General features: G+C 41.6%; 1 protein-coding gene across 2 annotated transcripts in view; it reads left to right on the plus strand.

Annotated features, from left to right (window-relative positions):
• Positions 1-1,224: 1,224 nt before the first annotated feature.
• The window catches only part of ADAMTS12 (ADAM metallopeptidase with thrombospondin type 1 motif 12), a 521,425-nt gene continuing 498,453 nt past the window's right edge, over positions 1,225-24,196 (plus strand). For both annotated transcript variants that reach the window (XM_033933191.1, XM_033933202.1), the window contains exon 1: positions 1,225-1,496. In XM_033933191.1, coding sequence (XP_033789082.1) covers positions 1,364-1,496 — 133 coding nt within the window. In that variant the 5' untranslated portion in view covers positions 1,225-1,363. The remainder of the gene's footprint in view (positions 1,497-24,196) is intronic.

Genomic DNA, 24,196 nt, shown 5'->3' on the forward strand with positions numbered 1-24,196 from the left:
GTCATTAGTACCTGGCCAAAACCCAAGGAGTAGCAATATTCCATGCTACCGATCCAGGGCAAGCAGTGGCTTTCCCTATGTCTTTCTCAATTACAGACTATGGACTTTTCCTCCAGGAAATTGTCCAAACCTTTCTTAAAACCAGCCATGCTGTCCATTTTTACCACAACCTCTGGCAACGCGTTCCAGAGTTTAACTATTCTCTGAGTGGAAAAAATAAATTTCCTCCTATTGGTTTTAAAAGTATTTCCCTGTAACTTCATCGAGTGTCCCCTAGTCTTTGTAATTTTTGACGGAGTGAAAAATCAATCCACTTGTACCCGTTCTACTCCACTCAGGATTTTGTCAACTTCAATCATAATCAGCCGTCTCTTTTCCAAGCTGAAGAGCCCTAACCTTTTTAGTTTTTCCTCATACGAGACTTATCATCTTGGTTGATCTTCCCTACTAAAGAACTGCAGAACTGGAAGGCCAGTGGGCAGGGCCAGAGTCCAGTGGTTAGAGTGGAGCAGAGCTGGCTGTGTCCAAATTGCATGGTCAGACTTCATCCCCAGTTCTTCTACTCACTGCTATTTCCCTGTGCTTTATACATAAACCGCTTCGAACTTCACGGTATATATATTATCTTTCCAACCTGTGAGGTTGGAAAAACATTTAGGAAGAGGGATTGTGGGGCAAGTGCAGAAGGAAGGCACAGTTTCCCTCTGCATTGAGGGGGAAAATGATGGAGCACCTCAGTCTGCTTTGGAAACTAGAGTATACTTGCAAAGTCAACATTAAAATCTCAGCACCTAACTGAAATGGAATTTCATTTGGACATTTCGGTGGGTGGAATAATATAAGATGGAAAACGAATCAATTAAATAAAAAGAGTTAGCCAGCTGGAAATATGAGCTTTGTCCCCTGCTGCTGCTGTGCTTATGTGGACGGTCGGTTGATATTAAATGCCTTCCTCCCTCCTAGCCCTAGAAAATTCGTTCTGGCTGTTTGCAGACCAGTTCATTGAAATGAAGGTTAGAGCACCCAAGTGGGAATTGCTTTATGTTTGGTGGCCAAAAAGCATTTCCGTTTCTTGCATGTACGACAATGAAATATAACACTAGTCTGTCAGCACACAGGATGGATGAGGGGAGATTCTTGAAACGTCCTGCCTAAACACTCCCTCTCCTGAGAAATAAGACACTGTGAGGTTTAATCACTCCCCCTTGAAGAAAAAACAGAATGAAGAAATCCTGAAACAGTTCCTGCACTAAAGTTTCCTCGAGTCAGGCCACTGTGCCTTCTTTGTTCTGTCTGCCTGTAAAAAGATTTGCTCAAGTTTCATGCAGACTATCATTTTGTTTTGTTTTACTGAGCTAAAACCATGTTACTGGTCTATACTGAGAGAGGTTGGATTGCAAGCATTCACCTCTTGGTACAGCTCCTTTATGGATTAGCTGTGTGTCATGGCAGGGATCTTCAGTCTGGCAAGTTCTATTTTCCAGACAAGAGGCAAGGTTAGTGGCTTTCTGCATGCCTGTTAAAATGAACCGTTATTTTCAAGGGTTTTCACTGTTTTTTCAATTTTTTAAATAAATTTTACGAAGTGCTTTTAAATGTACTTTTTTAAACGTCTTACCAGTTATAGTCGAGAGTGCATGATAACTAAGGGCGCTAGCGTTTTTAGCGCACGCAGAAAATTAGTGCGCGCTAGCCCAAAAAATTACCGCCCGCTTTTAAAAAGGAGGCGGTAGCGGCTGGCGCGTGCGGCAATTTAGCGCGCGCTATTCCGCACGTTAAGGCCCTAACACACCTTTGTAAAAGGAGCCCTAACTTTGTGGCTTGGCTTCAACTCTGCAGCGTTCAGTAATATATTTCCTTTTTGAACAAATCCACGCTTCTAGGCTGCAGTTATATTTGCACCCTGGTAGCGCTTGAGATGATGCATAAAATAACGCTGCCCCTTTTCATTGGCCAAGGGCTCCTTTTATTAAGCTGCGTTAGCGGGGTTAATGCGCGTGACTTTTCATCACGCGCTAGCCTAATAACTACCGCCTGCTCAAGAGGAGGCGGGAGTGGCTAGCACGGCCGGCAGTTTAGCGCGCGGTATTACACGCGTTAAACCGCTAGCGCGCCTTTGTTAAAGGAGCCCTAAGTGTCCTAGAAATGCGGACTCTACGGTCAGTGCAAGTATCCAAATGGGCTAATTTTGCCCAGATGATGATGATGATGGGAAACCTACAGGGGTGCTGAAAAGTTCTCAGCCCAACCAACCAGCACTTCCCAAATTCTGAGCTTATTTTGCCACTGCAGCTGAAAAGAGCGCCATCTTATTTCTAAGTGCCGATTTGCGGAAACGAATTTCTCTGTTTTTGACTTAGGGCTCCTTTTACTAAGGTCCGCTAGGGCTTTAACGCGCGGAATAGCGCGCGCTACACCTTAACGCCAGCATTGAGCTGGTGTTAGTTCTAGAAGCGCAGTGCGCGGTAATTTCCTGCGTGCCATTCGGTTCTCGGTTGGGCTGAGAACTTATCAGCATCCTCTCATATGCAAGGGTAGGTTGATGAGAATACAGTATTGCAAGTTTCAGTCATGTTGATGACATTTCTGACAAAAGCCAGTCTGCAGCTTTGAATTGTCAGTAATGAGAAAGAACAGCTCAGACCTCTGATGCTCCTTCTAGGATGCCTGTTGCCTGACCCTTCTTTTGAAGACCTAGAGGATATTATCTTGAACTTACTAACCTTTCGATTGTAGCCTAAACATAAGCAGAATTGGTGGTTTTTTGGGGGGGTTTTAAGACTCAAGCATTTTGTTAGTCAAATTTGTTACAATGCTTCTTTCCTGGCTTGGAGCCTGTTACACAGCAATTGGAGAACATAAAATACCGTATTTTTTGCTCCATAAGACACACCCCAGATTTAGAATTGGGAAAACAAGAAAAAAAACATTCTGAACCAAATTCTCCCTGCCAGGCTCTGCACCCAACTCCACACTCCTTGCCAAGCTCTGCCCCTGTCCTCCCCTCCCTGCCAGGCTCTGTCCCCTGTCCCCTCCTCTGGTGGTCTAGTAGTAGACCAGGAGAGGGCACAGGGCAGACAGGGACATGGCAGGCAGGCCTAGTTGCTGGCAGGCAGATATGGACAGGGCATGCACACAGGCCTCCCCCTCTCAGTACTTCCCCCTCCCAGGCATCCCCCCGAACTTAGTTCTTGCGGGAAGCGGCGCGGGACCAGGCAGGCAACCTGGTGCGCCGCTATGCGAGAGAACGGAAGAGGAGTCAGCCAGCAGTTCTTGGAGGAAGCGGCAGGAACCAGGCAGCCAGCCTGGTGCGCCGCTCTCAGCGAGGTGCCGGGTCCAGAAGTTAAAAAAAAAAAGTACGCTCGGGAGGCGTCAGGGAGGAGGAAGAGTGGCCGTGCCTGCCTTGTGCGCCGCTTCCAGCAAGGGAAGGCGGCCACATTAAAATAAGGTAACGGAGGGGGGGGGGGCATGCTTTGGGTATTCGCTCCATAAGACGTATCCTAATTTCCACCCACTATTTTGGGGAAAAAAAGTGCATCTAATGGATTGAAAAATATGGTAATCTATCTATATATACAGTATATAAAATTGGATGTATCTGTGTGTGTGTGTGTGTGTATGTATGCATGTATGTTCCAGTATAACTCTGAAATGCATGGAGAGATTTCAACCAAACTTGGTATACATATCACTTTCTATCTGGGAAAAAATGGGGTGGGAAGGGGGCGACATGTAAAAATTATCAAAAACAACAGATATTAGTGTCTAATCCATAGTTTTCGAAGATAACTCTGAAACGCATGCAGATATTTCAACCAAACTTGGTATACATATGACTTACTATCTGGGGGAAAATACTGTGGGAGTGGGAAGGGGGTGACATGTAAAAATGATAAAAAAATGACAGATGATTGGGATAAATAAATATCTGGGCAATGCCGGGTGATCAGCTAGTTAAAAAAAAAGAAAGGGCGGATTTCAACCAGGTGATGGAACTATGCAGTACATTTTATTGCATCTTCATTATAATGTTCAGAGAAGTAGTCTCCTTATATCCCTGGATTTAAAAGAAAGAGGGACTGTTCTGTTTCATTATGCACAGTAGTATCATATTTTCTTGAAGACATGAGAGTCCACACAAAATAGAGACAAGAATCTGCCACAATATGCACAACAAAAACCAAGAAGCTGATTAGTCCAAACTGAAGACGTATGATTTATTTGCAACAAAGATCCGATGTGGCCACGTTTCTCCCTCAAGCTACATCAGGGGAAAATAAGACAGCACTTCCAAACCACAATGGAGAATAGCGAAAACCATTGTGTGAAAGAATTGCTGCCAGTTTAAAGGAAGACAGATTGATTTGCTTTGTGATTTGGAAGTGCTGACTCGTAGGGTTTGTGTGTCTTATTTCCCCTGTTGTCTTTACCCTGATATAGCCTGAGGGCGAAACACGAACACATCAGGTCTTTGTTGTTAATAAATCATATGTCTTAATTTTGGAATAATGTGCTTCTTGGTTTTTGTAGTCCACATGGGGGCAGGTTTTAAAACTGTGCAGGCAGACGCAAGTGCTCCTGGCACTTTTAGCATCAGTTCTCAAAAGGAAAGTATTCACATATTTTCCCTTTAAAAATTACTCAAGGGAAAAGAGCCTGCAGATATTTGCACCTGCTTTATCCACAGGTACTTTGTTTTTGTTTTGGCTCAAACTATGCACATTGAGGAAAATTGTCAAAATTGTCAAAAAGACACTTACCGGTACTCGTATATGTTCGACATGTATAAAAGATTTTTGTTTAAAAATCTGGTGGTATTGCTTAAATTTCTGACTAGTATGCAAATTTGCACATGCAAGTTATAGAATAAGGCCAGTCGGGCACATAAATTAATTCAATAATTGGCTGTTAATTGGAGTTAACAGTCAAAATTGCATTTGCACTAATTGACACCAAGTACCAGTTATGCATGTAAGTGCTTTTAGGCCTAGATTCACTAACAATAGTGACTCAATTGCTGTTGGCTGATTCTCTGGCCGATTTTCCAACAGCGATTGATTCATTATTAAGTTTGCAGGCAAATGCAAACCCACCGACTCAATTGCTCAGTGAGCAATTGACACATGCACAGAGCCCTAACAGTAGTGACAGGGGAAGCAGCCTCCTGTCAAAGCTGTCAGGGCTTCTGCCAGAATGTTGTTTTTTTCATGGCACAGATATTTTGCATGTATTACACACGCAAAATATCTGTCCCATAAAAAAAAATAAAAAAAATCCCCCACCACCGACCCTCCCCCAACGACCCCCGACAAACGCGCACCCCCTGACAAACTTGTGCTCCCGACCCATGGCGACCCACAAATGGCAGGAGGGATGCCCTCCTGCCATTGGCCCTCCATTGCGCCGAACTTAGATATGGCAGGAGGGATGTTCACTCCCTCCTGCCATCAGCCCCCCTGTCCCGCACCGATATGGCAGGAGGGATGCCCAGTTGCCCACCATTGCCCCCCATACCTTTCAGTCGGGATCTGGAGGGGTGTCAGGAGCAGCGCAAGGCATTCAGTGTACCAGCCTGCACTAAAAACTGCTTTTGCAGTTTTGTAAAAGGGGTGTGTGTATGTTTAGAATAGGTTTCCTACTTGCTTTCATTGTGTAGTCCCATCAAATATAGCAAAATACGTTGGGATGATTCAAGCAGCTCTGTCTTGAAGTAGCCATAACCTCAACGGTATTCGATCATTCACATACCTCTTCTACGATCATAACTATTATACAGTTAAGTTACTTACCTTTAACAATCCAATGTTTTGGATGTAAAAGTACAGATGGAAATATGTAAACACTCTCACTACATCTGCTAACTTTTATATGCAAAAACACAAACCAGGTATCAGAAACTAAACTAAAACTTAATTTTATAGACCAGGTCATCAACCAAAAGTCAAAGTTGAAAAACTGTTAGAATTTAAATCTATGTGAAACAGATCAGGTTGAGAAACCTTTGAAATACAAAATTATGTAGTCTAAGGGCTCCTTTTACAAAGGTGCGTTAGGGCCTTAACGCGCAGAATAGCGCATGCTAAAATGCCGCAAATGCTAGCTGCTACCGCCTCCTCTTGAGTAGGGGTAGTTTTTCAGGTATCGCTTGCTAATCTGGTGCATGCAATAAAAACACTAGCGCACCTTTGTAAAAGGAGACCTAAGTAACCATGCTTATTACCATCTAAAAAGTTTTTGTCATTTGATCTTTACATTTTTATGCCAGTGTTCATTATAGGAAAGGAAGTAGACGAATATTTGTGAAACAAAGGTCATTATGCACAAAAAAAAGTGGGTACTTTAAATACATAAGTTTCCCTTTAAAAAAAAAAAAGCTTATGACATCCTGATTCTGCAGAAGAGATCTTTTAAATAGCGGTAAAAAAAATCAATAAATTCAACCATATCTAAGAAACTAGAGCGGATACGGTCTATCCAATGCAATTTTCTGAATCAGCGCCTCAAATAACCCCAAGAACAGGTCAAAAAAAACCAAGGGACCAAGAAAAAATTTGCTTTTTTTGTTGGCCTGTGTTATGAATGTTATCTTGCACTTCTCTTAGATATAGGTAGAATAGATATTCATAAATCTTAAACCTGAACTTTATCCAGATAGAGGGTTGGCAATTTTCAGAAAGCCCTTTTTGTCCAGATTAATAGCTATTTAATCCCTCCCCCTCCCTTTCACTAAGGATTCTACTGCGACCCGAAGCGCTGAATGCTCCAATGTTTCTCTGATGCTTATAGAATTCCTTCTCTTCTGAAATACGATTACAAATTTCTTGAAGCAACATTATGTACATTTGTTATTCCTTTTCACCACCCTCCCTCAACTAGATTTTTCTACCATAAAAATATTCTTCATATGTTAGGGTTATTATGGTTCCATTTTTTTTCTTTTTCAAAATTTAGCTCCTCTTTGTTCTCTGGTCAGCTATTCTTACTGTAGTTGTAATTTGGTTACTTAATGATTTTAGCAGCACAATTTTTTTTTTTTTGTTAACTACAATGAGTACACCATTGCTGAAAGATTCACACAGATTATTACTGGCAATTTCAGGGAGCTTTTGTGTGACCGATCACAGTTTCCTTTGGAACTGCAACTTGAAAGCAGTATTTTCAAAACCATTATTGTAATCGACCTTTAGAGTTCAATGGAAGCATTGTGGTTAACCAGGATGGAGCGTAATTTACAGTCAATCTCTCTCAGGTCAAGTCGGTAGTGGGAAAAGAATAGCTCATGACCTAGATCACGGGAGTAAATGATTTTATAAAATGCTTGTGTTTGAAGGCTAAAAATCAAAGTGAGAGATTCAGAAAGAAAGCACATAGAGCGGGATGCTATGAACGTGTGTAAATAGTGGGACCTGCATTTAAGAAAGCTGCAATAGAGAAGGGAATACTCCCAAGACTTAAGAGCATAAGAATAGCCTTACTGGGTCAGATCAGTAGTCCATTTAGCCCAATATTCTGTCTTCATGGAGGCCAATCCAAGTCACAAGTACTTGGCAAAAACCCAAATATTCCATGCCAGCAATCCAGGGCAAGCAGTGGCTTACCCCATGTCTGTCTCAACAACAGACTATGAACTTTTCCTCCAGGAACTTGTCCAAACTTTTTTTTAAACCAGTTACATTAATTGCTCTTACCACATTCTTAGACACTTCTGAAACAGGTCTAGCTCAGAATGTCTAAATTCTGTCCAGGATATCTTGGAAAAGGTTTGCTTATCGCCGCAAGACATCCAAGTTAAGCATGTCCAAAGCCCACCCAAAACATGCACTACCATGCCTCCCAGCACGCACCCTGGAACTCTGGATGCACAGTAAGAGAAACGTCTCACTAGGCATCCAGGAATTATCCAGGATTATCCAGGATTATCGGCCCTGGATGTTCCAGCGAGTAGAATGTCCAAGTGCCGATTTAGGTGGGATTTTGGATGTTTTAGTTTTGTGATTATGAGCCCCAAAGTCTAATGAATTGTTTAAGATGTATATTTACACTTTTTATAAATCCCTATACTGTTTGTTTGGGATTCTTTTAATTGTAAATCACTTTAAGAACATAAGAATTGCCACTGCTGGGTGAGACCAGTGGTCCATCATGCCCAGCAGTCCACGCGGCGGCCCCCAGGTCAAAGACCAGAACTCTAACTGAGACTAGCCCTACCAGCGCATGTTCTTGTTCAACAGGAACTTGTCTAACTTTGTCTTGAATACCTGGAGGGTGTTTTCCTCTGTGACAGACTCCGGAAGAGCGTTCCAGTTTTCCACTACTCTCTGGGAGAAGAAGAACTTCCTTACATTTGTACGGAATCTATCCCCTTTCAACTTTAGAGAGTGCCCTCTCGTTCTTCCTACCTTGGAGAGGGTGAACAACCTATCCTTATCTACTAAGTCTATCTCCTTCAGTACCTCTCAATCTCCTCTGTTCAAGGGAGAAGAGGCCCAGTTTCTCTAATCTTTCGCTGTACGGCAGCTCCTCCAACCCCTTAACCATCTTAGTCGCTCTTCTCTGGACCCTTTCGAGTAGTACCGTGTCCTTCTTCATGTAAGGCAACCAGTGCTGTACGCAGTACTCCAGGTGAGGGCGCACCATGGTCCGGTACAGCGGCATGATAATCTTCTCCAATCTGTTCATGATCCCCTTCTTTCTTATTGGCATAGTACAATACATAAATATAAGATTAGATTAGCAACAAGCCAAGAAAGTCAAGCTTTCTATGCTAGAAAGTGGTGAACAGAAAGCAGGAGTACCAGGAATGCCATGATTCATTGTATTTCCTGGGTATTCAACTCGCCACCAGTAAGGCCCTCTTGGTGAGGTTCAATATTCAAAATTCAATCTTACAAAATATGAGTGCAAACCCCCCCACAGCAGGGTAAAAAAAAAGATTGCTCCCTTGCAAATCCAGCAAAGGAGTAGGGGTCTGACACAATATCTTCCAGCCAATGTAAAGTTTAATGAAATTGTCTTTTTGAAATCTAGTGTAAAGTTTAATCAGATCAAGACTCGACACAAATTCTTATATTGCTGCTTCATAGTGAAGCATATTGAGAGATTTTCAAATTGGTTTTCCTGTTTTTATTGGGATCATTTAATTTTTACATGATATAAGAATTGCTCTGTGTTGAGTCTTGATCTGATTAAACTTTACATTGGATAAAGAAAGACTTGATTTTATTAAACTTTACATTGGTTGGAAGACATTGTGTCGGACCCCTACACCTTTGCTTCTGTCTCACAAAATATACCATAAAATCAGTTATAAATAAAACATTGTAAGGGCTACTAAAATGCAATTAAAAACAAAGGAAGCCAATATTGAAAAGAAATTACACACCACACAGCTGAACTGACCGCATAAGTACTTTAAAAGAAATCCTGGGTGCTGAGCAATTAATTTGGACGTACAGTATATATTTTTATATGACAAAGTTAACTGTCCAAAGGGGGGAAGGGTTAGGATCTCTCTGGAGGGCGAAGGAGCGGGCTGCACCATTTAGAAGTGTGAAGGCAGATTTTATATATAACGTACACATCAGAATTGAGACATCTAGGTTGGGATGTCTTAGATTCTAGTAGAATTTCAGACATAGACCCCCCTGATATTCAGACTATGGAAGATCGCTGGTGATCTCCTACAGTCCGTGACGAACCCGGAAATTCAATGCTGGGCACCATATCCGGAAACTGGCATTGAATGTCCAGTCTATTTTTGGCTGCCCGAGACATAGCCGGCTAGGCCAATATTCAGAGACCATTTTAATGCATGGCTAAGTCTCAACAGTCAAAAAGATATACAGTACTTTTGTCCCTGTATCATGGCCTTCTGGAAATCAATTTGGTCACAAATTAATTATTTATTAGAAAACCATGTAGCTCTATCATATGATACAATCCTATTTGGAATGTCGATGAGGAAAAAGAGTCCAATTTCATCAAATAATAATAAACTTTTATTAATAATGACAGGAGTCGCCATTCAACAGATCACCAGAAATTGGAAAAATTATACAAGACTTAATCACACCTTCTGGTGGAATTCATTATGCCATATATATATAAGATGGAAAGAATAATTGCTATTCAAAAAGGGAATTATAATAATTTTAAGAAGATTTGGGGGCCATTGACAACTTATTGCAATGATTAGACTCCTTTTTACATTCAAAGCACAATTATAATTATGGGAGGGGGGTATATAGCTATAATATAGGTTTAATCAATATGTTTGAGTATAGCATATGTATGTTAAATTTTGATTATAATATCTGTGAAAAGGGTGGGTGGGAGAGAGGGAAAATTTATGTATTTAGAGGATAATAGAAAGAATTTCAAGTGATGTGTATGATGTAAAATTGTATACTTGATGAAAGATGGAAAAATGAATAAAGAATTGGGAAAAAAACCCCAAAAAGATAGAGCTGCCTAAAAGGGTGGTTTATCTGGCCAATGAATTTAGCCGGTGAGCTGCTGAATATTGTTTATTATTTATTAAATTCATTTTCTATCCCATTCTCCCCAATCAGCTCAGAACAGGTTAAAGGTTAACGTACATAATATACAGTTACAATTTGCCAGTTACAGTATAAGTTTTTATCCTAACTCGACACATACTAGGGATTAGAGAATGACACGGTGGTTGTTACTGCAGCTAGCCGCGGGTAACCCGCCAAAACGGTGACCAAAAAAAAAGGTCACCACGTTGCCTGCTGGAAAAGTCTCCTCCGACGCAACTTCCTGTTTCCGGTTGCATCGGAGACTTTTCTAGCAGGCAACCCGACGCGACTTCAAGGCTCCGGCTGTAATACAGCGCATAGCCTTATAGAAATCGCCAGTTTCAGCAAGAGAAGGTAAGGGAAAGGGAGGGAGGGAAATGCACAGCTGGCCGGCAGAAGGGAGCTGCTGGACTGCATGGAGGGTGCTGGGGGTGGGGGATGGAGAGGAGAAGACACTGAAGACGGGGACGGGGTGGTGAAAAGGACAGCGGGGACGGTGACGGGGCGGTGAAGGGGACGGTGGGGACGGGGCGGTGAAGAGGATGGTGGTCCGGGGACGGGGCAGTGACGGGGACAAAATTTTTCCCCGTGTCATTCTCTACTAGGGATCACACAACATAGTAAGTCACTGAAATCCATTAAGCTGGATATTCACTAGGAGATAGCAGTTTATCCCTGACTGAATATCTGATGGCAAGATGGTGGAAACAGAGTATCCAAGCTGATCACCTGCTTTGGCTGCAAAGTACACTTAAAAACAGTAAAGAAAGCACTTCAGACTGCGCCAACTACAGGCCTATTTCAAATCTTCCATTTCTATTAACAGAGGAAATAGTATTCAATCAGTTATCCGATTTCTTTGACCATACCCATGCTTTACACCCCAATCAAACTGGTTTTCGCAAAAATCATTCAACGGAAAATGCTTTACTAGGTCTCACCACTTCTATAAAATATTATCTGGATCAGCACAAATCTGTCATTCTTGTTTCATTAGACCTCTCAGCCGCTTTTGATACAATAGACCATTCATTGCTTCTCCAAAGACTTGCTGCTGTTGGAATTTCGGAACAAATCCTTGACTGGCTCTCTTCTTATTTTTCAAACCGTACCTCATCAACTGTATTTAAAAATAACTTCAGCATTCCTCAGGGATCTCTACTTTCCCCTCTTCTTTTCAATATCTATCTGGTCCCTTTGCTTACTTTATGCCAATCCATCGGTCTTACCGTGTATGCTTACGCGGACGATATTCAGATCATCTATCCCATTGACGCATCCGATCCTAATGACATCAATCTCATCAATTTAAAACTCGATAAGATCAGCCAATGGCTTTGTGATAATATGCTTTCACTAAATATCTCCAAAACCAATTGATTGCTCTTTCCATGGAAAGAAAATATTCACTTAACATCCCCAGTTACCATCAATGGCACATCAATAGACTTCGTTAGTTCAATTAAAATTCTTGGTGTAATGATTGACAATAAACTCTCTTATCACCTTCAGATTAGTGAGGTTGTCAAGAATTGTTTCCGGAAACTAGTGCTGCCCGATTTCCGATTTGAATCGATTCACCGATTTACTTTGGGTGAATCGATTTAAATCAATTCGTTTTAAAAAAAAATCGGCCTCCCGATTCGGTGACTGACCCTTCCCCCTCACCCCCTAAATCAGGAGCGGCTAGCCGGCCGCTGCCGCTCCTGCTTTAGGGGGCGAGGGGAGAGAGTCAGTTGGGAAGTGCTGCAGTGACCTCCGGCTTCCCCCCTGACCTCCCGCTCTTACATTTAGAACATCTGGATCTCCCGCAGTTCTTCCTGTACATCTCAGACGGACAACCGAATTTCAGCTGTCTGCAGTCCCCGCTAACTCACTTTCACCGTTTCCCCCAGCCCAATCTCCTTCCGTCTTGAGGGGGAGGGAGCTAATTGCTGCAAGAAGGTGGGGTTGGAGCGTTCAGGAGCTCTCCGAGAAAGAAAATAAAAGATAAATGGCTTTTCATCCAACCAGAGGAAACCTCGGTGGACGAACAGAAGAAAGCCACCAATTACTGCTCAGGTTCTCCACCGTCCTACTATTTGCAACCAATGGTAAGGGGACAGAGTAGGGCTACTACTGCTCCTTGTTCCAGGATTTTTACCTAGTTACAGCAGCGGAGCAACCTGTAGAGAGGATCACCGATACTGTAGCGATCCTTGCAGTCTACCACTAGCCTCCGGAGCTGTTGTTCCCTCTGCTGCGATCCTGCCCCTGACGTCAGAGAAGGGGCAGGACCGCAGCAGAGGGAACGACAGCTTCGGAGGCCGGTGGTTGCCTGCAAGGATCGCTACAGTACCGGCAATCCTCTCTGCAGGATGCTTCACTACTGTAATTAAGTAAAAGTTTGACCGGGAGGCCAGGGGGCAACATGCAGGCCTTTTTTTATTTTTTGGGGGGTGCAGGCCTTCAAGGGGGCGGCAGGCCTTTGGGGGGGACAGCCCTTCAGGGGAGGGACAGGCCTTCAGGGAGGGTTCAGGCCTTCAGGAGGGAGGACCCTTGTGTAGAAGTACATGCATGGAGGGAGGGAGGGAGGGGGGGAGTTCAAAAAGATGTTCATATGCTGGATTGGGGGGGAGAAATAATGGGTCTAAAAACAGAGGAGAGGGAGAGAGATGGTGGACAATGGGATTTAGGGAGGGAAGGAATAGAAAGGGAGAGAAGTTGGACACAAGGGATGGTGTGGAGGGGGATGGGAGATACAGATACTGGATAGGAGGGTTGTTGGGAAGAGAAAGGGAGCGATGGTGGACCCTGGGGTGGTGGGGAAGGAGGGAGAGATGCTGGATGAAAGGGTAGTTGAGAAAAGGAGAGATGGTGGATCTGGGGTTGATGGGGTCCATTGCTTCAGCTATGGGGATGGAGATGAAAAAAAGGAAAGATGCCAGACCTCTGGGGAATGGAAAGGAAATGGAAAGGGAGGACAGAGATAGATGATGTATGGTTAGCATGGAGAAAGAAGAAAGAAGGAGGCCCTGATCAGAAGACAACCAGAGCCTGGGATCAAGAAGATTTGAATAATGACCAGACAACAAAAGGTAGAAAAACTAATTTTATTTTCCATTTTGTAATTACAATATGTCAGATTTGAAATGTGTATCCTGCCAGAGCTGGTGTTAGACCGCAAATGTGGGCTAGGATTTAAGAGAGAGAGGAAAAGTCTTTTTTGTTTGTTGATAGCACCAGTATGGTTAGGAGAAGGCAAAGAGGGTGAAGAGGCTGTAAAATAAACCCACCAGGATGTTTGAAAAAAACATCCAATTGGGAAGGAAAATTGAATCGAATTGAAAAACCAATTCAATAGGCTGAATCGAATCGAATCAAAATTTTTTCCCCTGAATCGGGCAGCACTACTGGAAACTCAGAATGGTCAGATCCTTAGCCAATATTCTTGATCCATAGTCTCTTAACATTTTAATTCATTCCCTTATAATTTCCAAACTCGACTACTGTAATTCCTTATTCAAAGGTGTCTGCTAAAAAGACATCCAATACTTACAATTAATACAAAACACTGCCATAAAAATTATAACTAACAAGAAAAAATTTGAACATGTCATTCCTTTACTAAAAAGTGCAAACTGGTTACCAATCAACCACCGCATTACTTATAAAATTGCCTTAATCTCCTTTAAAACTATGGACTCCAAGGAACCTGCTTTTATTCATAAGTTCCTTATTCATCATGATCCTCTGAGAACTTTAAGATATGCCTCTCAGCACCTTCTTCATGTCCCATCCTTAAAAATCGTTAGTACACCTAGGGCAACTTCATTCGCCACAATAGCCCCTACAATATGGAATTCGTTACCATCACATTTAAGGTCTGAGAAAAATTTAGATAAATTTAAGGGCAGTCTTAAAAGCTTCTTATTTAAAGATGCTTATGATTGCCAAATGATCTCTGGTCCTTCCATGCCAAATTCTGTTTTACTTAGGGAGTCCAGAGAAGAGCAACTAAGTTGATAAAGGGTATGGAAAATCTCTCATATACTGACAGACTAAAAAAGTTGGGGCTGTTCTCCCTGGAGAAGCGGAGACTTAGAGGAGACATGATAGAAACCTTCAAGATCCTGAAGGGCATAGAAAAAGTAGACAGGGACAGATTTTTCAAATTATGGGGAACCACAAGTACAAGGGGGCACTCGGAGAAATTGAAAGTTCTTTTTCACCCAGAGGGTGGTGGATACATGGAATGCGCTTCCGGAGGCTGTGGTAGGCAGGAGCAAGTTACAGGGCTTCAAAGAAGGTTTGGATAGGTTCCTAGAGGACAAAGGTATTGAGGGGTACAGATAGGAGTAGAGGTAGGTTATAGGGATAGGAGTAGAGGTAGGTTATAGAAATAGTCAGGGACCACTGCTCAGGCAATAGGCCTGATGGGCTGCTGCGGGAGTGGACCGCTGGGCGAGATGGACCTCTGGTCTGCCTCAGCGGAGGCAACTTCTTATGTTCTTACTTATATTCAGCACTGATATGACTCCTCTCATTTCCCTCTTGTTTTTAACCTTAATTGTTATCTTTTCTTTAAAAATTGTATTTCTCCCTACCATCCTGTTGTTTTCATGTAAGTACTGTCGTGTCACTAATAAGTTTGATAATTGTTCCCCATTTTAATTTAATTTTTTTTTCTTTTCCAAGAAAGTTTATTGGTATTTCAAAACTGCAATGAACAATAAAACAAAGAAAACATAAACAAATCATATAAAGGCATATTGCATATACAGCATTGTATAGTGAAACAATAGAAATTTACATTAGATACGATCAATGTGTAAATATGTTGATAGAGGGGACCAAGTTACTGACATTTGCCTAATCTGGCCCCTATATCTGGATAGCACCAGTTCAAATTTATGATGTTGGAGCACTAAATTCCACCAATGTTGAATATGAAGGAGGTTGGATGATTTCCAATTAGAAAGAATCAACTTTTGTGCCAGAGTTAACAGTATATCAAAAAGTTTTCTATGTTTATCTATCAAAGTTATCTGAGGAGATTGCGATTTGAAAATCACTATCGAGTAAGACAATTCACAATTCAGATGGAAAATAGATTTCATAGTGGACCATATATCAATCCAAAAAGATTGAACAAAGGAGCATTCATACATCATATGTTTGAGGGAACCTTGATCCGCCTTGCAATTCCAGCAGGTGCCGGAAGGTAGCAAGCCAGTGACGTGAAGTTTATGAGGGGTCCAAACAGCTTTATGATATAGAAAGTACATAGACTGTATAGTACTAGCAGATGTTACAGCACGTAACGATTTAGACCAAAGAAGTGTCCATGTCTGAGTATTTACTTTAGAATTGCAATCTTCTTCCCATATACCTTGTAGAACAGCAAGAGAAGATACATTCCTTGCTATAGAGTGTTTATATATTTTAGAAGCAACATGTCCTAGGGTTAGGTATTGCATAGCTAAATTAGGAAGGGTAGGTGGATGTGAAGATAGTAATGTAACAGTCTGAGAACTAGACAAACAGTGGTGAAGTTGCATCCATTTAAAGAAAGCAGAATATGGTAGACCAAACCGTTCTTTAAGAATATTAAATGAAAGCAGCTTATGGTCAGAATCCAAAACATCTTGAAGCAAGAAAACACCTTTATCTATCCATTCCTTCCAGAGAAATGCTTTTTTATTGATAAGTATGTTAGTATTAAACCATATAGAGAGAGATGCTGAGTGAAGGTATGAGTGTTCAAGATGCGAGTCAAATTCTAGCAAGCATTTAGAGGTTGTCATTAAAATAGGGTTAGTAATAGAAGTAGGTGGAGCTGTCAGATATGCAGACGGTTGAAGAGGCTGCATCAGTTGTTTTTCAAGTTCAAACCAGACTGGCGAATAATCATCAGTATTTTCAAACCAGTGGAGGCCTTGATGAATAATGAAAGATTTATGGTAGGTAAAAAAATCAGGAAAGAGAACTCCATCATTCTCTTTATTCATTTTGAGTTTTTGTAAGGCTATACGTGGTTGTTTATTTTTCCATAGAAAAGAAGAGAGAAGAGAATCGAGTTTTTTATAGAAAGTGGCTGGGAAAAGAAAGGGAATCATAAGTAAAATGTAATTTACTTTGGGCATAAGCATCATCTTCAGTGCTTCAAGCCGTCCCCATCAGGATAGGTAGAGAGGGTGCCAGGAATGTAGCAGGGTTTTGACAAGATGAAAGATATGGTGCATATTGATATCAATAGTTGTTGAAAGAGAAGCTGTAAGATCAATTCCAAGGTATTTTAGTTTGTCTGGAGTCCATTGGAGGTTATAGGGTTTTATCATAGAAGAGTTGGCATAGTGATTTAGATGAAGAGACTCTGTTTTATCTTGATTCAATTTGTAGCCGGAAAAAGAGGAATAATCAGTAATAATTTGAAGAAGCTCTTTAAGAGAGCTCTCAGGGTTGGATATATAGAGAAAGACATCGTCTGCATATGCAGAGAGTTTTATGTCAATAGATTTATATAATATGCCGGAGATATTGGAATTTTGACGAATGCGAAGAAGCAGGGGTTCAAGTACCAAATTGAATAAGTATGGGGATAGGGGACATCCCTGCCTAGTTCCCCGATGTAAACGAAAGGAAGCCGAAAGTGTGTTATTCGCAATAATTCTAGCTGAAGGATCAGTGTACAGAACTTTTATAATTTGAATGAAGGAAGATTGTGCACCGAACCATGCCAGAATATGAAAGAGATAATTCCATTCTATTCTATCAAAAGCCTTCTTGGCATCTAAGGATAAGGCTATGATAGGATGTTGAGAGGATTCCACAATATGAGCCAGATGGAAAAAGAGCCTAGTATTATCAGCTATAAGCCGACCAGGCATGAAGCCTATTTGATTGGGATGAATAACTTTATGTATACAAAGTTTGAGCCTATTGGCCAGAATTTTAGCATAAAGTTTATAATCGACATTTAACAGCGAAATAGGTCTATAATTTTGTACCAGAAGAGAATCTTTGTTAGGCTTAGGAATCACTGTTATTATTGCTTCAGAGAAGCGACTTTGATGAACATTAGTAGGAGTCAAATACTGAAACAGATGATGAAGATGTTTCAATAAGTCACTCTGAAAAAGCCTATAGAATTCTACTGGAATTCCATCAGCTCCAGGAGATTTATGAGGTTGTAGTTGCCTCAATGCAGTCTGTAATTCTTCAAGGCTAATAGGTCTATCAAGAGCAGAAGATTCTGATAGAGTCCAGGTTGGCTGATCTAAGTCCTGTAGGAAGGAGGATAACAAGGAGGGTGTAGAGGGTGAGTCAGATTGGTATAATGTGTGATAGAAGGCCTGAAACTCCTCAAGAATGCCAGAGTAGGAAGTGACATTGATGTGATTACGATTTTGAATAGCAGGAATCTGAAGCTTATTTTTTTTCCGTTTCAAGTAGGAAGCCAACAATTTGCCACTTTTATTACCTTCAGCATAATATTTAGCTTCAGTCATGAAGATTTGCAGTTGAGCTTGCTTAGAAAGAATTGAGTTATATTGATACTTAAGTTGACATAAGGTATTATATTGATTAGGATCCTTTGAAAAGGAAAATCTTTTTTCCAGATCGGATATCCTGGTCTCCAGATCTACTAAGGCGGCTTGCTCTGATTTACGCTTAAAAGAAGCGATAGATATAAATTCTCCTCTCAGAGAGGCCTTAAAGGCTTCCCATGTTATTAAAGGGTTAGTATCTGTAGAGGGATTTTGTTTAAAATAATTTTCAATAAAGAGTTTAATACGGTGTACAATCTGGTCATCTTCCAAAAGGGAAGTTTGCATTCTCCATAAAGGCGAATTGGGTATAGGATTAGCATTCCAAAAAAGGACACTTGATATTAGAGCATGATCAGATATAAGTATGGGAGATATGGAAGTACTGACAAGTGAAGTCAGGAGTTGTTGAGAAATAAAGATATAATCAAGACGTGAGAAACTATTATGAGGAATAGAATGGTTTGTATACTCCCTAGCTGTAGGATGTTGAAGACGCCAGGAGTCCGCCAGTTGTAGTTGTGTTATAAGCGAATGGAAGGATATATGAGATTTTGGGTGTGTTGTTTGGAGTGTGATTGTTTATCAAAATGAAGATCAAAGGGAAGGTTGAAATCTCCAGCCATTACAATTGGTAGAGGATCAAAAGACTGAATCGTCTGTAGTAGGTTAGTGAAAAATTCAGGGGAGTCACCGTTGGGTGCATAAACATTAACCAATAGGAGCTGAATACCACGCATCTCAATCTGTGCTACTATCCATCTCCCATTGGAATCTGATTTTTGACTAAGGATACGAGGTTGTAATGATTTAGAGAATAGTATGGATACACCACCTTTTCTCCCTAGAGAGGGAGAGTCTATACCTACATCTAACCAAGGGCAGGATTTAGTCAAAGTAGAAGTAGATGAAAGGTGGGTTTCTTGCAGCATGACTATATCCGGTTTTTTCCGTTTGAGATGTAGTAAAACTTTCTTTCTCTTAATGGGATTATGCAACCCATTTATGTTCCAAGAAACAACAGTGAGTGGCGAGTGATTAGTCAGGGACATACGGAGGGCATGTTAATGCTGTAAAACAATAGTAGGATTAAGAAATTATGTTCAGGAGCACTAAGGGTATAGGAAAAAATGCAATATGCCCAATGAAAAAAAGGAAAAACCTCTGCAAAACAGAGCAAACTGCTCAGATCAGAACAATAGGCATAAAGGACTACAGTAGTCCAGCCAAAAAGAACACTCAAAAAGATCGGAGCCATTAAGCAAGAGAACAGAGGCACACAGAACTCCTCTCCCAACATGAACAGTGTAACATCACGGAGCAAGAAAATGAATTATAAAACTTGAATTAGTCATTCTAATCAATTAGATGAACATAGTTATGATATTCAAATAAGATTATATAGCAATTCTTACACATATCATAGAAGTGATGAATTATCAGAGGGAAAACAATAAACCACTAACAATAAGGCTACCTGACAGAAATGAGAGAAGGACTTGAATGAGCGGGTCAGTAGAGTGACAGTATAATTACAATTATACTTAAGAAGTCAGAAGACCTAAGAGGGTGGGTAAATAGTGTGGGCAGACTTGATGGGCTATATGGCCCTTATCTGCCGTCATTTTTCTTTGTTTCTATGTTTCTATGATGTATAATATTATGAGATAAACTGAACATAGTTGTGACAGCCGGCACTTTGTGTTTACTAGCCAGTCAAGGAGATATTATAGAGAGTGAAAAGACAATGAGAGAGCAGATAGGTCAAGTGCATATATATGGTAATAGAAAAAAAAAAAAGGCTGCAGATTACAGTATTAGAAGTGAAAGGAAATAGAAAATCAGCTAATACCAAAGTTCCATCAATATAGAGGGAGTAAAGGAGAAGAGAAGAAGAGCATAAATCTAGAAAGATTCAATGACAGCAGTATATAAGCATTGATCAGTCAAGAAAATGCTTCAGAGAGTGAGAAGGCAAAGAAACAGTAAATGACCAATTATAAATGTAAATATTGAATTGTAGAAGACTGTAAATTATCTCCTAGTAGGTTTAAAAAAAAAAAAAAAGGTAGTAAAAAGTAGATATTATATAAAATCTTAACAGAAAAAGGGTAAGAGACAGGTTTCATCTAGGAAACAACATAGGATGGCAATCTGAATCCAGTGGTCAAAAGTACTGTAAAAGGCTTTAAAGTACATTCAGTTAGATGAGATCAAACAATACCATTAGTTAGTAAACAAGGTCTCAGTATAAAAATAAAAACAATCTCAGGTTTTCAAAAAGCATAATAGAAAGGCAGTCTGAGTTCGTTGAAACAAAAAAGAGAAAAAAAAAAAAAAAGATTGCGATTTACAGTCTTGCAAGTAAAACAGTCAGTGAAAAATTAGCTAACACACATAAAGTCTGCAGAGATGATGGAGACCGTAATCATGTAAGAAGCAAAATAGAAAATCAGTTTAAGTCCGATGATTGAAGGATCTAATGAATTCAGTACACACAGCTAGGTTGGTCAGTTAAAGAATCTTTCAACAGAATGAAGAAACAAAGTCAGCATCTAGGTAGTAGAACAATACAGGAGAAAGCTGGTGAAGTTCAGTTATCCAATATCAGGAGGAGAAAAAGCAGGCAGCAAGAAGTATTTTCAAATCAGCATTCAGGTGGATGACATACCCTGTGACTGGAGGTTATCCAAAAATGATTGAAGAAGCTCTGGTGATTCAAAATGCCTCGTCGAATTATTAAGAGTTACAATCATTCTAGCCGGATATTGTAAGCCATAGCGTGCCCCCATCGCTTTCAGCCGTGCTCGCATATCTAAGAAGGATTTGCGCTTCCGTGCCATGGTCTTTGCAAGATCGGGAACGATGAGAAATTTTTCGTCGGCAAAGGTCAGATCTTTGATAGTTTTGGCAGCATTTAGGATTTGAAGAGCTTGAGGGTAACGTAACATTTTCGCCACTATCGGTCTCGGTCTTGTGAGACCAGGTTTTAGGAAAGATGGCGTTCTGTGCGCTCTCTCAAACTGAAGCAGGAGGCCCGTTGTGATGTTAAGCAGTTTCGGCAAAGAATCAGTGAGGAATTTAATTAAATCAGAGCCCTCAGCATTTTCCTGTAGTCCGATTATTCTAGTTTCAAGTTTCAAGTTTATTAGGATTTTATATACCGCCTATCAAGGTTATCTAAGCGGTTTTACAATCAGGTACTCAAGCATTTTCCCTCTCTGTCCCGGTGGGCTCACAATCTAGCTAACGTACCTGGGGCTATGGAGGATTAAGTGACTTGCCCAGGGTCACAAGGAGCAGCGCGGGGTTTGAACCCACAACCCCAGGGTGCTGAGGCTGTAGATCCAACCACTGCGCCACACACTCTGATGTTATTCCGACGATTACGGTTACAAAGATCCTCAAGATCCTGATCCAGTTTTTTAAATCTTTATTGAACTTGATTTTCAAACTGCGCAAAAGAGAGCGCCGCCATGTCAGCTCTGCTTTCCAGCGAATCAACACGTGCCGCACAAGTAGCAAAGGAGGCAGTAAGAGAGTTAATTTCGGCTTTCATTTCACAGGTAATATCATATTGTTTAGTAATGAGCTCTTTCAAAGCCCGGAGCTCATCTAGAACCGCATCGGAGGAAGCCTGCATGGACTTACTAGTCGATGGTTTCTCCGGTGAAGGAGGATCATGTTTGGTACGTTTAGACCCGTTAGATTGAGTCGGAGAGGTCTCATTTTTGGTAGATTTGTTGGTAGACATCTCATCTAATGTTAAAGGCAATTTTTACCAAAGGAAGCAGATTAGAAAACTTGCTCCGTTTCGATAATCTAGATCTCTGGATAGGAGAGAGGAGACTATGCGGCCATCTTGTTTCCCGGCTCAATAGCGCCCCTCCCCATTTTAATTTTTTAATTGTCAAACATGAGAATCTATGATTAGCGTTTTAATCAAATTTTAATAAAACTTGACTTGAAACTTGAGGAGAGAGACCCTCCTCCCCCGACTTCAGCTCCTGAAGACGCATTGATTGTGAAACATAGAACTATGTCGGGCTGAAATGATTGATCTGTTCTTGAAGAGGAAAAAAACAGAGAATCTAATAAAATGGCGAGACTTGAGAATGTATTCATGATACAGGAGTGAAACCGGAGGACTGTGGTTGAAGAAAAAGGCAAAGATTTGCAAAAGGATCTGAACAGTGAAAAAGTGAACTTTGGGGTGATTGAATTGGACAGGAGGGTTTCATTTATAAGAGTAGGGTGAATGGTTATTATATTAAGGGCTCCTTTTATGAAGCCGCGTTAATGGCTTTAGCGCACGCACCTTTTTAACGCGCGCTAAACCCCGTGCTAGTCGAAAAACTACCGCCTGCTCAAGAGGAGGCGGTAGCAGCTAGTGCGGCCGGCAAATTAGTGTGCACTATTACGCGCGTTAAACCGCTAATGTGGCTTCGTAAAAGGAGCCCTAAATGTGAATGTAATGATGTAGTAATTTATTATAAATATATTAAACGTTGCCAGAGGATGTGGTAAGAGCGGTTGATGAGCTCAGCAGTTGGGGCTGCCACATCAGCTGGTGTGTGGGCCAACGTTTAGAGGGTCCCAATGTCCCTCTTCCTCCTTCTTGTCGTCACCCTCTAGGACAGGCATGTCACTCAAGGGGTCCTCCTCCTGCTCATTGTTCACTCTTTGCTCCTGGAGTGGCACCTCCCAAACTCCGGGGTCCACCTCCAGCTCCTTTCCTAGGCTGCCGCCCTATCTGTGGCCCTCCTGTGGTGTGGCGGGCTGCTCCTGAGCAAACTGGGGTGCTGCAGGCTGCTTCTGGGTTGACTGGGGTACGGTGGGCTGCTCTTGAGCCACTTCCTGCTGCTCCTAAAGTTGGCCTCTGTGTGGGAAAGGTTTACAGTTTGGGTCACAACATGATACATGGGTTGCATCATAGTACAGCTGAGGATCAAGAGGAAGGGATGGTGGGGACAAGTTTGTGTTCTTGTTTTAGGACTAAGGAAACAGGTCTGAGGGCTGACATCAATGAGATGACATAGTAGGGAACCCTGGAAAGCAACGTGGTTGAGATTGTTAGGCTTGGGAATATGTATGCGTGAGGGACTCATGCTAGCTTTTGGGGAGCAGAGTAGTGGGGTTGGCTGCACATGAGGCAGTTGATGGGGTGCAGGGGGAAGGGGACATGTAGACATAGATGGGTGTTCCTAGAGTATGGAGGGAGACGGAGAGGGAGGTGGGTGGGTTTTGGGAGGCCCTGTGCTGGGGACATTTAATGGGCCCCGGGTTTGTGTCTCCTAGGCATGTCTCCCACAGCAGCATCCTGGCCTGTGAAGCTGACAGTGGTCTCTCCAATGAGTGTGGGTTAGGGGGTGTGAGCAGGTATCTATTGGAGGGGCCAGAGATGCTGTGAGAGCGCTCTACGACCACTGTGCGGTCCTTCATCAGTCTCCTGTTTGTCAGATGTATATATGGTGTAGGGGTTAGGGCTGAGGTGCAAAAATGTAAGGGTGGTGGTGGGGGGTGGGGTGGGGAGTGTATGAGACTCACTTGGTGTCTGTGGGGACTGCTTTTGGTTTTTTCCACAACTGCTGCTGTGACCTTTTGGATTGGTGGCTGCTGGTGGGCAGATGCCACCCCCCTCCCCTGAGCCATACCATGTCATCTAATTGCTTGGGGTTCTGGGGATTGCAGGCACACTAAAAGGAGGGTTACTGCGCACTGATGGGGGACAGATGCTGTCATGTCTTTAGACAACATATCCAGAGCAGAATGTTTTTCTTGTTCACTATCTGTGTTTAAATAAAGAATTAAAAAAAAAAAGAATACTTATAGATAAACTTGTACAGGTAAACAACATTGGTAGTTCAGAAAAAACCAATTGCCTGTATTTTAGCAGTAAAATAGACCTGTCCCTCTTCAGTATGTGTCTCCTTAGGTTCTTGAAGCAGATCAAATAACGTCTCGGAATCTGAGATTGTCCTTTTCTCCTACTTTCCTCAAAACAAAGTGAATATAAAAGTGTCTTTCTTCTCAACAATGATTCTTTTCAAAAACAAAAATACGAGGTATTATATAAAGAAGCTGGAGGCAATGACGAGGAGGCTTTGGCACCAATCCTAGCCTCTA

The sequence above is a fragment of the Geotrypetes seraphini genome, chromosome 1 (assembly GCF_902459505.1).
Source record: "Geotrypetes seraphini chromosome 1, aGeoSer1.1, whole genome shotgun sequence".
Classification (NCBI taxonomy): Eukaryota; Metazoa; Chordata; class Amphibia; order Gymnophiona; family Dermophiidae; genus Geotrypetes; species Geotrypetes seraphini.